This window comes from Podarcis filfolensis (assembly GCF_964270895.1).
Source record: "Podarcis filfolensis genome assembly, chromosome: 3".
NCBI classification, from domain to species: Eukaryota; Metazoa; Chordata; class Lepidosauria; order Squamata; family Lacertidae; genus Podarcis; species Podarcis filfolensis.
This window is the reverse complement of record NC_139606.1, coordinates 43,202,876-43,217,748: the sequence shown is the minus strand read 5'-3', so window position 1 is coordinate 43,217,748 and position 14,873 is coordinate 43,202,876. Positions and strand designations below refer to the sequence as shown.

The window sequence follows — 14,873 nt, the reverse complement described above, 5'->3', positions numbered from 1 at the left end:
AAGGAAACTAATTACTTGGATCTGTTCCAGTCTGGCTTCAGGCCTTGTCATGACACTCAAATTTCCTTGGTCCTCCTGGGTGATTATATTTATCAGGAGAGAGATGGGGAGAGTGCAACGCTGCTCATTCTCAGTCTGTCGGTGGCTTTTGATACTGTTGACCACAGTAGCCTTCTGGAGCAGAAGTATCTTTCTGGTTCACCAGAAACAACCCCTTTTGGACATAAATAACCTGGCCACTGTAATACATTCTCTGGTAACATACTTAGGATGACTTGGAAATGTCAAGTGGTGCAAAATGCAGCAAGCAGACTAGTGGCTGGGCTTCCAATTAGATCTCACATAACCCTTGTTTTAAAACTGCTGCATTGGTTGCCAGTTCATTTCCAGGCTTAGATCCAGATGCTCACATTAGCGTTTAAAGCCCTACAGACCCCCTCAGGGGTGCAGAGGAGGCCCTATTAGTTGTTCCATTTCTCAGAAGCTGTAAAGTAAATAGTAGAGGTAGACTCTGCCTTGTAATATTATTTCTTTATCCACATATGTCTTTTATTTGGCCTTTATTGAGTAGATCTTCTTTCACCAGTAAAAACATAAAACTATACAAGGTACATAAAAATGGTCTCTGCCCTGGCATTTTTACTGCAGCATTGTTTGTTCACAGATATATTTCCTTGTATTTTTCACCTAATTAATATTGGTAGCTGGAAGCCTTGAGAGGGAATTGAACTCCCCTGCTGTTCCATCACTGATTGCAAACTACAGGTATAGTTGCTGTTACGAGAATATTGATTTGAATGGGGTATTACATACATTGAACAGGGAAAAACAAAATTACTTGGAGTGCAAATGAAAAGCTAGATGCATAATAACATTTCTGATTCACAAGTGGATTTTTAGAATAAAATGGGGAAAATAATAAGTGATTCTAAAATTAAGTTATTCTAGCAAAGGGAGTAACATAATGTTGCGAGTATAACCATTAGGTGCACTTCACGCGAAGTTTAGCACTTTGATTTGATTTTTAAAGATGGAAAATGGATCATGCATTTAACTCTCACTGAAATAAATGGAATATAAAAGTGCTTAATGCGTCACTCAATTATTCTAATACTTACTAAAATTTATTTTAACACAAACATCTGTCTTTAATATAATGCACATTTTGTATAAGAATTCCATATGGTCTGAAATTATCTTCAAATACAGGTCTGTTGTAACCTACAGAAAATATGCTTCCCTGCAATAGTGCTATCATGCTACCTGGCACTTTATTTTTTTAAAAGTTGCCTTACGTTGCAACCTGTTGTGGCCTCAAGGCCCCAAGGGGGGGCTGGTTTGAAGAAGTGGCAATTACTAGAAGAGCAAATGGAATTATGGTAAGCTATGGTGGATCACAAAAAGCAAGGCAGTATCTTTTGCCAGGACCCTGGACAGATCACAAAGGCAAACATTAGTTGGAACTCACCCAAAGAGAGCTATTGTTTCTGCAGCCTGCTGTGACCTTTTCAAGATGCCATGATTTTCACCTGCTGTTAACCTCACCCATTCAGAAAAAAAACTGTGTTTCCTAAAGGCCAATTGCCTGAACCTGCAACCACTGGAAACTATGGTGAGGTCTCCGTGTGTGGGTCTTCTGTGTCTGAGATGTCAGGTAAAGTCAAGCCCTCAGGTTTGGAAGGTTCTGGAGTGTGGGATGAAGGATCCCTGGGCAATACTTCTTCCCCTTCTGAGATGGAGATGGGGAGATTGAGGCTAGAGACATGACACAGCCTGACACACAAAAATCTGCGGGACTCGTGTGCACATGTGTAGAACTATGTACTAAATATAAATGAATTTACTTGCACTATTTGCATAACGCTTTCAAAGAAATAGTGGCTTGAACCCTGTGTATAGCTTTCCACTCATATAATCTCCCATCCACAGACGTGAGGAAAGGCAGTTCCCTCCCAGTGGCGTAGCGTGGGTTGTCAGCACCCGGGGCAAGGCAAGTAATTTGCGCCCCCTAACCCGTGGATTTGCGCCCCCTAACCCATGGATTTGCCCTAACCCCAGATGTTGCGCCCGGTGCGGCCGGCCCCCCCTGCACCCCCCACGCTACGCCACTGTTCCCTCCTACAGCTCCATTTGGATGTCTCTGCAACAATGTGAGAGGTGATGGAGGATGCTGCAGGGGGAAGGAGGAATTGGTGATAATTGCTTCCCCTTCCCTTCTGTCAGAGACAACCTCTGGACCACCAGCCATTCCATGAATGAAATGAATATGAAACGAAAATGTTGCAATATGAATCAAACAGGGTGAGTGCAAAAAGGATGGTTTGAAACTGCATTATTTTTCATCATTTTAGCATCATAAAATCATACAATTGTAGAGTTGAGAGGGACCCTGAGAGTCACCTAGTCCAAACCACTGCAATGCAGAAATATGCAAGTGGCTCACATGGGGACTGAATCACAACCTGGGCTAGGTTATCAGCACCGTGCTCTAACCAACTGAGCTATTCCCTCCTACAGTCATACCTTGGGTTATAGCTGCTTCCGGTTGCGTTTTTTTGGGTTGCAGACCGCCAAAACCAGGAAGTACCGGAATGGGTTACTTCTGGGTTTTGGCAGTTGCGTATGCGCAGAAGTGCTAAATCACACTTTGCGCGTGTGCAGAAGTGCCGAATCGCAACCCGCGCACGCACAGACGTGGGTTGCGAACGGTGCAAGTTGCAAACATTCATCCCGCATGGATCACGTTCGCGACCCAAGCGTCCACTGTATTTTGTTATTTTCTAGTTTTCTTTTTATTTTTTTAATAACATTTTATTGATTTTCCAAAAATAACAAAAAACAACAACCACAACAATGCAAAAACAAAACAAAACAAATTGACTTCCCTCCAATCCCTTGGTTCTATTATTTATCAAGATACTGCAGGTCCATTGTTAAATTTTTAAATGTTATTTTCTAGTTTTCAGCTCTTAATATAATGTTGCAAAGGGGAAAGAGACTACAGTGGTACCTCGGGTTAAGTATTTAATTCGTTCTGGAGGTCCATTCTTAACCTGAAACTGTTCTTAACCTGAAGCACCACTTTAGCTAATGGGGCCTCCAGCTGCTACTGCGCCCCCGCCGTGCAATTTTTGTTCTCATCCTTAAGCAAAGTTCTTAACCTGAGGTACTATTTCTGGGTTAGCAGAGTCTGTAACTTGAAGCATCTGTAACCTGAAGCGTATGTAACCCGAGGTACCACTGTACAGGGAATGAACATTCTCCCCCTGTGCCATTTTAGAAGCTGGTAGGAAATCTGGTGAAGTCACTGTTGTCTTTGTTGTTCTTTTTTTAATGGCTGCAATTACTGAAAATGGCAGTAAACTGTGGTTGACAATGCAAGAGAAAACTAAATGGTAAACATCGTTGATTTTTGTGCCCACCATCTGACCTTTCTTTAATATTACAATGCAGGAAGTGATCTCTTTAAGAGTCAAGGACGAGATAACATCAGTATGGTGGAATAGTAATTACATCAAGCAATAGTTGGCCAATGAGGAGACATCACAGTTGATCCATTGGCTTAGATCTAGGTGGGAGATATGACTGAATTTCCTAGTATAAAAGAAAAACACAGGGTATATTCCGTCTCAGTGTCGAAAGACAAGCTGCCACTAAGTTTCCTAACCCTATTTTTTTCAGACCCTTAATCAACTGTCCTCAGCTGGAAAAGAAGAAGGGTAATGTTATTTGTTAAAATGGTTTAGATATGTTTATTAATATGAAATCTAATATAATCTCTTTTCTTTAAAGCAGACTCTTTGTGAAAAGACCAAGTACTGTATTTCTCTTCCTAGACTGAGGCTGCAATCCTATATCCACTTACTTGGGGGTAAACTCCACAGAACTCAGTAGTGCTTACTTGTGAGTAACATGGATAAGGGTTGTTTTGCGAGATGCGTTGGGTTCATTTGATGTGTTGGGATCATTTGATGAAGACACAAAAACGTGTCAGCCAAATGGTGATCAGCTCTTTGTGCGCAATGTATCTCAGTCTCTGAAATGGGAGCATGGTTTAGATAAAAACCTGAAGCTGAAAATTTTTGCTTTAACAAAAACAAAAACACCAAATGTTGTGTTTGCTGTTGCAGGGGTATAACATGTTACTGTTTTGAGAGTGTTGTTGTTAGGGAGAACTCTCTCCAGGGATAGACATAATGCAAGTGGAGCCACATGCAGCTTTTCACTTGGATTCTCTTGCGCAGCTTATGCCACATAACCCTGAATACATCAGTGGCCATGCAGTCTTCTCATGCTTTCTCTGTCTGGTGAGTCCCCTGGTTTTCAAGAGCGGGGTTTCTGTTCGTTTGTTTTTTGGTGAGGGGCAAAAGGCTGCAACGGGAACGGAGTGAGAAAGCTCTGTTGTACCTGAAGTTCTTTTGATACAAGCCATAGTTCTCTGGATCAGGGAAAGAGATCAGAAAAAGCAACTTTGGATGGATAGTGGCTAATAAGTAACAATGCCCTTAGGCTACTTCACACATTATATTTTACATCTAAACTTGTAAAGTGGGAATGCAACAAACTTACGCATCAAACTGGTTGGGCATTGGTTGCAACTATCTGTCAAGGTAAAAGCAACAACAGCCTGTGTTACTTACATATCGTGTTGGAAATGGCTTCATTAGGGAGTATTTAGCTAAGAGAGCAATACATATACTTTCTCAAAATTATCCCATTTAGATCTCTGATACTGCATTAGCAGTGGAAGAATCTGCTAATTTCTCATTTTTCACAATCTTAAATTGGATTCTTTATATTCCTGCAGCAATTTTTCTTTTAAAAATATCCACATTAGAATTCTTAAGCACTTTAGTGTGACTTTTTCCTGATAAACAATTTTTATGTCATTTTGACTAATGCACACATCTTTGCAAGCAATTTCTATTGATTTATGTATTTTTGTATATTATTTCCACTAATATATTTATTTTTATGCACCCTTCTACCTAAAATATGCATTTTTGGTAAACATTGGTTTGTTGGGAAAACTGCCTTGAAAATTTCAAGTAAGTGCGGATTTCAAAGGATGGCTATGTTTTAGTTCTCATATTGTTTCAAAAAGTGTGAATCTGGTAAATCCAGTTTTAAAACTTAATAAAATTGTCCTCCATCCCTATACTACATTTATAAAATTAAGGGAGAAAAATGGCTATTACCTTAATACATTTTTTTCCTGGATTATTTCTGCAAAGGCTTGCAGTGCAACCCTGCACAAGTCTAGTCAGAAAACCCATTGTGTTCAGTGCGTCTTACTCCGTGTTAAGTGTTCTTAGGACTGCAGCCTAAGGCAGTCCTCTCCTTTTAAATGCCAATTTACTAGAAATCATCACATAAATATAACAGACTCATCAGCATTATTACTTTATAACAAAAATATAAAAACAAATTGTGTTTGGTAATATAATATATTGCTAATATTTTATTAATTTAATTCCTTTGAATGATTTGCTTGTCAGTTGCCTTTATCTTCCACATTTTTTTGTGTACATGGCCTAAACAGCACTATCTTCTTGTCTGATTGCATTTTTTGTGTTGCATTGTTATTTCTGGAAAGTAGTTTTTCTGTTATTTGTTTTCTGTTTAGAATAAATATGAATAAAAATACTGTCCTTATAAGCTGCTTAGGGCCAGCTCCAGCATAGTGCTTTTACAGTTAGGAAGTGTGATTCTCATAAAGATGCATGGAAAATTTTATGTCTAGTTGTCTCATGCGCCTAGTGATAATTGTTGACACTTTTTTCTCTGAAGATCCGGCTCCCATAGCTTTTTTGTGGCATGTGTGTCTGCTTAATTTTTTTCCAGTTGGGCATCGATGCCCTATTGTGCATGCAGAATGACCTTTTGTGGGTTTTTGGATCCTAGCTAAATATTTCGGTAGATTTTGCAGGGAGCATTCATGAGCAGGATGCTAGATTGTAGCTTGTTCCTGATCTACTGGAAAGTGATACCATATTTTTATATATTTTACTCAGTCTAGAGGCTTACACCAAAGTATTCCCATGGACAGGGGAAAATGTTAAATTTAACTATTGCTTAGCATCACTTCATGTGTTTCAGAGATACTGGGCACGTGCCTATATATCAAGTTTACGCAAGGTATTCCTCATAAGAAGTGAGAGGCATACGTACTCTCTGTGCTGCATCTGTGTATGATGTGAGATAGCTGTTTGGCTCTTGGTCCACACGCATAATGTGTACAATATTTTTTTTAAAAAACAACCACCACTTGTGAACATAGCTCTCATATGTTACTGGAAACTGCTCAGATAACTTCTGTAACAACATCAGTCCTATAAAACATTTAGTCTATCTGAGCCAATAGGGTGTTTTGGCTAACATAGGTTTATGTAAGTCAAGCCATGTGGAGTGCCTTTGTAAAACACCCTCTAGTACAGGAATGGGTAGCTCACAAAACATTAGCCACTTCTGAACTCATAGGTGTTCTACTTAGTTTCAGACGTAGTTGGTCTGTAACTCCCTGAACATTCAACAAGCTGACTGGGACTGATTTGAGTTGGGATCCAACAACATCTGAAAGGCATCTTATCCTTATTCTACAAAGACCCCAAACTTTTGACCCAAGTGACAGCATTGTTCATGCATCTGTACTCACTTAGCATGTATGTTAAAACTGCATGGTAAATTCAAGATGCTAACCACACTTTTATCCCATATTACATTCAGAGACCAGAATCCAAATAAGTGACTAGTCTCTTGAGGCTGCAGCACCACCAACAGTCCTACAGGTCTGTGCCTTCTCCATGGGTAGAATTTAAGAATATGATGAAAACTGTGTTCCTAAGCTACTTTCAACTGGAATCAACTGGATGTCTTTCCAAATAAACATGCCTACGACTAGAAGGGAAATCCTTTGTTTTTCTCTCTTTTGCAGGAGGGCCATGGTGTTCTTTGGGAAGTATGCAGCTGTTGCTTTTGCCATATTGTCTGTGTCACTGAGTATTCTACATTCAGTGCCGGAGCGAGAGTTCATCGCTCCAGGTGAGATACATTAAATATTGGATTTTATTTTTTTTTAAAGCAGACAGTGATTTGGATAAATAAAACTTACCAGTTAAGCTGCCATCATCTGTGCACCATGAACAGAAATGACATTTCCTGGCATGGGAAATTGTGAAATAAGAAAGAAAAGAGAAGTGTAATGGAAGTGGTCCTCTTCGCCGCACTTTAACAGAAGTTGCAAAATCTTTTCTCTCTTTCTTGTTAAAACTATTTAGCAGCTTGCTGGATTGCATCATTGCATTTAAAGCTTTACAAAGAGGAATACTTACATATACTTACCTATACAGTGGTACCTTGGGTTACAGATGCTTCAGGTTACAGACTCCGCTAACCCAGAAATAGTACCTCAGGTTAAGAACTTTACCTCAGGATGAGAACAGAAATTGTGCGGTGGCAGCAGTGGGAGGCCCCATTAGTGAAAGTGGTACCTCAGGTTAAGAACAGTTTCAGGTTAAGAACGGACCTCCAGAACGAATTAAATACTTAACCCGAGGTACCACTGTACTTACTCAGTATACTTACCTATACTGAGTAAATTTTCAAAAGATAGGGCTGTGTGACACTTCTAGAATCTTCTGACTGAATAGCACTTTGTACATTACACCCCTGAAAGTAAATGTTAACCATTTCATACTGCAGATTATTGGATAGGTAGCACTTTTAATCTCATTGACAAGAAAGGCATTATATTTCTCCCCATAATCATAAGAAATCTTTTTTTTAACTAATGAAAGCTTTCTGCTAGTACATGTGTATGCTTTCTTTTCTATATTTTTTCTTTCTTTTTTAAAAAATAAATTTTATTAATATTTTCCACAAAAAAATAACAATATGCATTGCAATTAATGCAAATTAAATTTTTAAAAAGATGAAAAATGAATGGATATGGCATTAACTAATTTACTTTAACACTAACAGTGCTTTTTTGATTGGGGGCTTTCCACATAATATTTTTGATTGAGTTGTTTTTTAAAGCAGTATTATCTGTCAGCATCTCCAAATGTGGGAAATGAAGAGCTGCAGCTGTTTAAGCTTCCCTAACATCAAAAGATGATTTACTACGTTACTTGTTAATAATCTGATTAACAGATGACCTCTATTTTCTGCCATATTCATAAACATGCATTTAATTACCCGCTTGACTTGTGATTTTGAATACCTTAGTGTTTTTGGTGCCCTGTATGTGACAAATTCTTTCAACTGGCATTTCTTTTTCTGAAAATGTGCTGCGTGTTCAAGGAGTGAAATTGCATGTTCTGTCTTGAAAACCCCACTTCAGAGCACCTTGTTAGTAGCTCCCAGTGAATATTTCACAGTTTTTGCCTTAGCTACATTTTGGCCCATATAGTCATTTAAGCTAATGGCACCATACTGATCTTTTTTTTTTAAAAGGAAAGAAGTGGGGAGGGGGGTTTTTTCCTTTGGATCTTGAGGAGGTGACCAGTTTAAGCAAGCCTTAGCTAATTCCAAAACATTTGATAGAAAGAGGGCCAAGATCAGATCAGAAAGTTTATCTTATTTCCTGTAGACTAGGGCCTGGAGGACTTGTTGGGATCCAGTTCCCATCAGCCCCATCCACCATGGCCGATGGTAAGAGATTATGGGAATTGTGGTCCAATCAATATCTGGAAGGCTCCCATGTCTTGCTGTAGACCATTTTGCCTTCAAAGTTAGATGTGAATTTAGCCATTCATGAATTGATGGCGCACAATGAGAAGCCCACCCTACCAGTTCAGCTCAAGATTGGAATGCAGCCCAGCCCGTCGTATGTTGCAATGTGAAGTACAAGTAGAACCAAGAACAGCACTAATATCTAAATATATTCTTTTCTGTGTATCTGAAAGGCTGCCCTGAATGTAAACTGATCTTGAACGCACGCATGACGGAGCTGTTCAATGGGCGACCTATTTATCAGTGTGCTGGATGCTGTTTCTCAAGGGCTTATCCCACTCCCATGAGATCTAAGAAGACAATGCCGGTTCCAAAGAACATCACATCAGAAGCAACATGCTGTGTGGCAAGAGCCTTCAAACAGGTAATGAGGCTACTAAACACCTACCTATGCAATATGTGTTTGTTACCCTTCCACCCTGGAATAATATTGGAATCCTCAGGCATGCTTGAAGATTGTGCCTGAAAGCTGCAACTCCATTCTTCTAAGTCCACAGTCTGCTCTCTGACTTACTTAAGGTCTCTTATAAATCCAGATGGCTCCAACCCTTACATAGCAATATCAGATCTATTGGTATTGACTTTGAACTCTTGTATAATTCAAGTGAGCAATATATGTATCACAACATTCAAACTAGATTAAGGGTGGGTGAACAGGAGAATTCCTCACACTATCTTGTAGCTGGCTTTTGAATGTACCCTCAACCTCATTTCTGCAAAGGTTAAGTTAGCGATGTGTTGCAACTACATTACAACGTATTTGCCCTGTAGATGAGCAGCTGCTGTTCAAGAAATGCTAGTGAAAAATCTTTTTTGAGCATATGGAACTAATTGCATTTTGGGGCGGGGTGTTCTTTAGGATTCTATCTACTTATAACTGCCAATGAAAATGATAGCAGAGTGAGTCTAGATAATAATTCTCAGTGTTTCTTTATTTACATTTATTCATATATGTATAGAGAGAGAGAGAGAAAGTATCAAAATGGTGTACAATTAAAACAGTACCATAAACTTCGCTACAACAAATCACAATATAGAAGAAGAAATTGCATAATAAACACATAGCTTTTATTTTAAGTGAGAAAATAAAGCTTTAAGGTGTTCTTTGCAAAAAGGGTCTGATTTTTGCAATGAATGAAAGTATAATTCTATTTTTTCTTTTCTTTTCTTTTATCCAGGCTCCCATTCCAAATCATGAACACACAAAGATAGAGAATCACACCGATTGTCACTGCAGTACTTGCTACTATCATAAATCTTAAGACCTTCATGAATGGACCGCCGATGACAACGAATGATTTGATTTTATTTGCATTGTTTGCATTATTTGCATGTATAAGATCATAACTTTTCTGATTGAAAAAAAGGAAGCTTTGAGCTTACCTACTATGATATATTCCCTGCTGTTATGTTTCCTCTTTGCTTCATCACACATTGAGTGAAACTGACAAATATGTTTCATTATTTCTCTTAGAAACCAAATATAGAATTTTGCATGACAACCAAAGTCTTGTTTATTTTGTACGTAAGGTGTGAATTAATGTATAACTGTCTTCTCCGAGAAAAAGGATGCTATACTAATTTGAAATAATTTCTCACCCCATCTGTGGAGAAATATGTTGCATTCTTTTCTTTTAAAAATAAGCCAGTTAAATATATTACGACTTGTGGATTATCTTCTTCCCCTGTTGAAGAACTGAATAACATTGTTTCAGTGCTAGACATAGAAAATAATGATTCTCACCACATGAAAATATGTCAATTGAAAAGAAGCTTCATAATAATTTTCAAGTTTCTCTTATAACCAATTATACTTTGAATTTGGGTATGGGTAGTGCCATTTCAGAAACATTTTATATTTTCGACAGATGCTTGAACCTTACACCTGACAAAGTAGCTTGTTGTATATGAAAGTTCATGCTACAATAAGACTCTAGGGAAATCTCAAATGGACCAGAGTGCCAAAACCCATCCTCAGCAAATACCTGTGTTACATTCCCATATGCCAACACATCTGACTTAGGAAAACCATTGGCCTCAGCAGTTTTCTAATTGCCATGAGTGATGTAGGGGTTCCATGGGAAATTATAGGGAACCGGAGGGTATGATAGCACCGCAGGACATTATGTTTGACACTCCTCCAGTATCCTATAACAAACTGACCCAGACCCTGTGATCCTCATCTGAGGCTCCTCTTCGCGTTCCTCCTCCGTGAAAGGCCTGGAAGGAAGCAACACAAAGGGCCTTTTCTGCAGTAGCTCCCATCTTGTGGAGTGCTGTCTCCAGGGAGGCTCGCCTGGCACATTCATTAGATATCTTCGGGCATCAGGCAAAGACATTCTTCTCCTAGGCTATGGCCTTTTTAAATGGGGTGAAGGGTATGGTTTTTGTTTGTTACTACGTTATGGAGGGTGGCATGGAAATTTAATAAATAATAAAATAATAATAAATAATGGACTTTGCTACCCAAACAGTCCTGCTATATTCTGGGATCTATTTAAGAACTCCCCTGTCACATACTACATCTTGCTACACTGAAACACTGGGTCAGCAGAGGTAGCTGTAAATTCAAACCTGTTGTTCTCTTAACGTAATCCTGGGGTATAAGATATAAAGCTTCCACGAAAGCACAGAGATGGGGAAAAACTAACACCACACATTACTGCTTCCATTGCATTGAAATATACAGTGTGATAAAATGTGTGTGATAAAGGGATATTATATAATCCCTCTTAAAAAGGTAAAGGTAAAGGACCCCTGGATGGTTAAGTCCAGTCAAAGGCGACTATGAGCTTGCGGCGCTTATCTCGCTTTCAGGCTGAGGGAGCCGGCGTTTGTCCACAGACAGCTTTCCAGGTCATGTGGCCAGCCTGACTAAACCACTTCTGGTGCAACAGAACACCGTGACAGAAACCAGAACGCATGGAAACCCTGCTTACCTTCCTGCCACAGCCATACCTATTTATATAATAATAATATAGTAATAATTTATTGTTTATACCCCGCCCATCTGGCTGAGTTTCCCCAGCCACTATGGGCGTCGCCCAATCAAGTGTTAAAAACAACACAGCATTAAATATTAAAAACTTCCCTGAACAGGGCTGCCTTCAGATGTCTTTTAAAGATAAGGTAGCTGCTTATTTCCTTCACATCTGAAGGGAGGGCGTTCCACAGGGTGGGCGCCACTACCAAGAAGGCCCTCTGCCTGGTTCTCTATAACCTCACTTCTCGCAATGAGGGAACCGCCAGAAGGCCCTAGGCGCTGGATCTCAGTGTCCAGGTTGAACGATGGGGGTGGAGACGCTCCTTCAGGTATACAGGACTGAGGCCGTTTAGGGCTTTAAAGGTCAACACCAACACTTTGAATTGTGCTCGGAAACATACTGGGAGCCAATGCAGATCTCTCAGAACCGGTGTTATATGGTCCCAGAGGCTTTTGAACTGCTAGGTTGGCAGGAGCTGGGACAGAGCAATGGGAGCTCACTCTGTTGCAGGGATTCAAACCACCAACCTTCCGATCAGCAAGCCCAAGAGGCTCAGTGGTTTAGACCACAGCGCCACCCGCGTCCCTCTTAAAAAGCTATACCACCCCTAACTCCTGTTCCTGTGTTCTTCACTTATTTTACAACTCATTTCTCATATGAAAAACCCAAGTTTTCAACCCAGAGAGGAAGGAACTCATCCGCTTGGCCCATAACTACCGTATTTTTCACTCTATAGGATGCACCAGATGATAAGATGCACCTAGTTTGGGGGGGGGGAGGAAAACAAGAAAATATATATTTTGAATCCCAGAAGTCAGAACAGCAAGAGGGATCTGGCTTCTGGGATACCGTGTGGCTGTTCTGGCTTCTGGCTTCTGGGATAACCACACCAAGCCTCTTTAGGGCAGTGGGATGAAGGCTCCCCCTATCTGAAGAGGCTGCGCGTGGCTAAGGCAGAAGCCAGGGCAGGCGCGTTGCTGAAGGGGTGCTGCGCAGTTCTCCCTCTCTGCGCAGCGCCTCTCCTCTGAAGGAGAGGCGCTGCGCAGAGAGGGAGAACTGCGCAGCGCCCCTTCAAGCAAAGCTGGAGAAGGAACAGAAGGAGACCCTTCTGTTCCTCCTCTGGCTTCCAGGCAGGCACGTGGCTGAAGCCTTTGGAGCGCAGCGGGACCTCATGCTGCGCTCCAAAGGCTTCGGGTTCCTTTCACTGGAGCCAGGAGAGTCTTGCTCTCCCGGCTTCAGCAAAAGGAACCCGAAGCCTTCGGAGCGCAGCGCAAGTTCCCGCTGCGCTCCAGAGGCTTCCCGTTGCTTTCGCTGAAGCCTGGAGAGCGAGAGGGGTCGGTGCGCACCGACCCCTCACACTCTCCAGGCTTCAGCGAAAGCAACGGGAAGCCTCCGGAGCGCGGAGGGAGCGTTCCCTCTGTGCTTCGGAGGCTTTGCGTTGTTATCGCTGAAGCCAAGGCGCCTGCATTTGCGCCATAGGACACACACACATTTCCCCTTAATTTTTGGAGGGGAAAAAGTGTGTCCTATAGAGCGAAAAATACGGTAATAATATTGTTTTTCTAGCTTACTGGCTTTATCCTGAGGGTTTGGATCTGCTGATTGTACCCAGCTATATCTCTCTAACACAGAGCCTCTTTGCTACTGCCCAGTTCTGCATCTCCACTTACCTGTTACCTACCTGAAGGTCTCATTATTATTTCAAACTCAGTATGTCCAAGGCTGAACTACTTGTCCTGCCACCCACGCCTTCCTGTTGACAGCTTCAGCAGCCACCATGATGATGAGGCACACAGCCTTGGCATTTGCTGTGCCATTGATTCTTATCTCCTCTTTCCTCTCTAATTTCAGTCAGGGCTGAATGAGTCACTTCTCCCAATACAGCACTGCAAAATATCCTTATCTTCCCAGCTAAAACAGTGGTTCACATTCTCAATATGTGATGCCCTTCTTCTGAGGCTAACCTATATACAAGAAAAGAATCGTCGTCCTTACTGTTTGAACAAAAAAACCCCAAAAACGTCCTTACTGTTGGAACAATTTTTTTTTTATTTTTTTGTTTGTTTTGACTATGGCAGACCAACACGGCTACCTATCTGTAACTTACTGTTTGAGTTCCTTATGGTCTTCATCTCCCTTATTTCTCAGTTTTAATTTCTCGACCGTCTGTTCTTTCATGCACCAGGGGATTCCCTCAGTGGCTAAGGTTCCAGTTATGGGAGACCTTAAAGGTAAAGGTAAAGGGACCCCTGACCATTAGGTCCAGTTGTGGCCGATTATGGGGTTGCAGCGCTCATCTCGCTTTATTGGCCGAGGTAGCCGGCGTTCAGCTTCCGGGTCATGTGGCCAGCATGACTAAGCCGCTTCTGGCGAACCAGAGCAGTGCACAGAAACGCCATTTACCTTCCCGCCGGAGCGGTACCTATTTATCTACTTGCACTTTGATGTGCTTTAGAACTGCTAGGTTGGCAGGAGCTGGGACCGAGCAACGGGAGCTCACCCCGTCGTGGAGATTTGAACCGCCGACCTTCTGATCGGCAAGTCCTAGGCTCTGTGGTTTAACCCACAGCACCACACGCGTCCCTACGGGAGATCTTAGCCTCCACCAAATCAGTCACCAATGAAGATACAGTTGCAGATCCAGTACGGCCCAAACAAACTAATGCCAAGCTCAAAGAATCAGCCTAGGTCCAAATGTGATCCAGGAAAAAGGTCAGAAAACACTCCAAGATCAATTTAACAGGGAAGTCAGGCAAGGTGCAACACAGGAAGGCAAGGAGACTAGAATCAGGAACTAGGGCCTATGTTGTTGCCATCCAGGAAGGCAAGAAAGTGCGGCTCTGCAACTGGAAGAACCATCAGGAAAGAATCCAAACCTTTCTTTGCCACCCAGAAAGGTTTTTATGTTCATCTGCTCAAACGAGTTCTATGTTTAGAGGATAAGCCTTTCTCTGCGGGATGGAGGTTATGCAGAGGTTAACAAACTTAGCAACTTATCCTTACTACTATAGAAAGGCCACTCATGAGTCTTGGTAAACATAGAGAACTGATACACTGAAAGAGAAGGAAGTGAATTGATTGCCATGGGTCAGCTAAATTCTCCAGAGGATAACCCCAAGGAAGTGTTGGGGGAGATACTGCAGCTAGAACCTGTTT

General features: G+C 41.3%; 1 protein-coding gene across 2 annotated transcripts; it reads left to right on the top strand.

Moving 5' to 3' along the window:
* The first annotated feature begins 2,119 nt into the window (after nt 1-2,119).
* CGA (glycoprotein hormones, alpha polypeptide) lies at nt 2,120-10,537 on the top strand. Of its 2 annotated transcripts, XM_083608456.1 has the most exons (6): nt 2,120-2,301; nt 3,682-3,719; nt 4,245-4,307; nt 6,935-7,041; nt 8,907-9,097; nt 9,912-10,537. In XM_083608456.1, exons 1-6 carry the CDS (start codon nt 2,278-2,280, stop codon nt 9,993-9,995), a joined length of 507 nt encoding a protein of 168 aa, XP_083464582.1. In that variant the 5' UTR covers nt 2,120-2,277; the 3' UTR covers nt 9,996-10,537. The 2 variants fall into 2 exon arrangements, with proteins under 2 accessions (XP_083464582.1, XP_083464583.1); XM_083608457.1 differs by lacking the exon at nt 4,245-4,307 and having other exon boundaries at nt 2,123-2,301.
* The last annotated feature ends 4,336 nt before the right edge of the window (nt 10,538-14,873 follow it).

Coding starts and splice junctions, on each gene's coding strand:
- CGA (XM_083608456.1), top strand. CDS start 2,278: ATGTTGCAATATGAATCAAACAGG. Junction 4,308..6,934: donor TCTCATGCTTTCTCTGTCTG/GTGAGTCCCCTG, acceptor TCTCTTTTGCAG/GAGGGCCATGGTGTTCTTTG. Junction 9,098..9,911: donor TGGCAAGAGCCTTCAAACAG/GTAATGAGGCTA, acceptor TCTTTTATCCAG/GCTCCCATTCCAAATCATGA.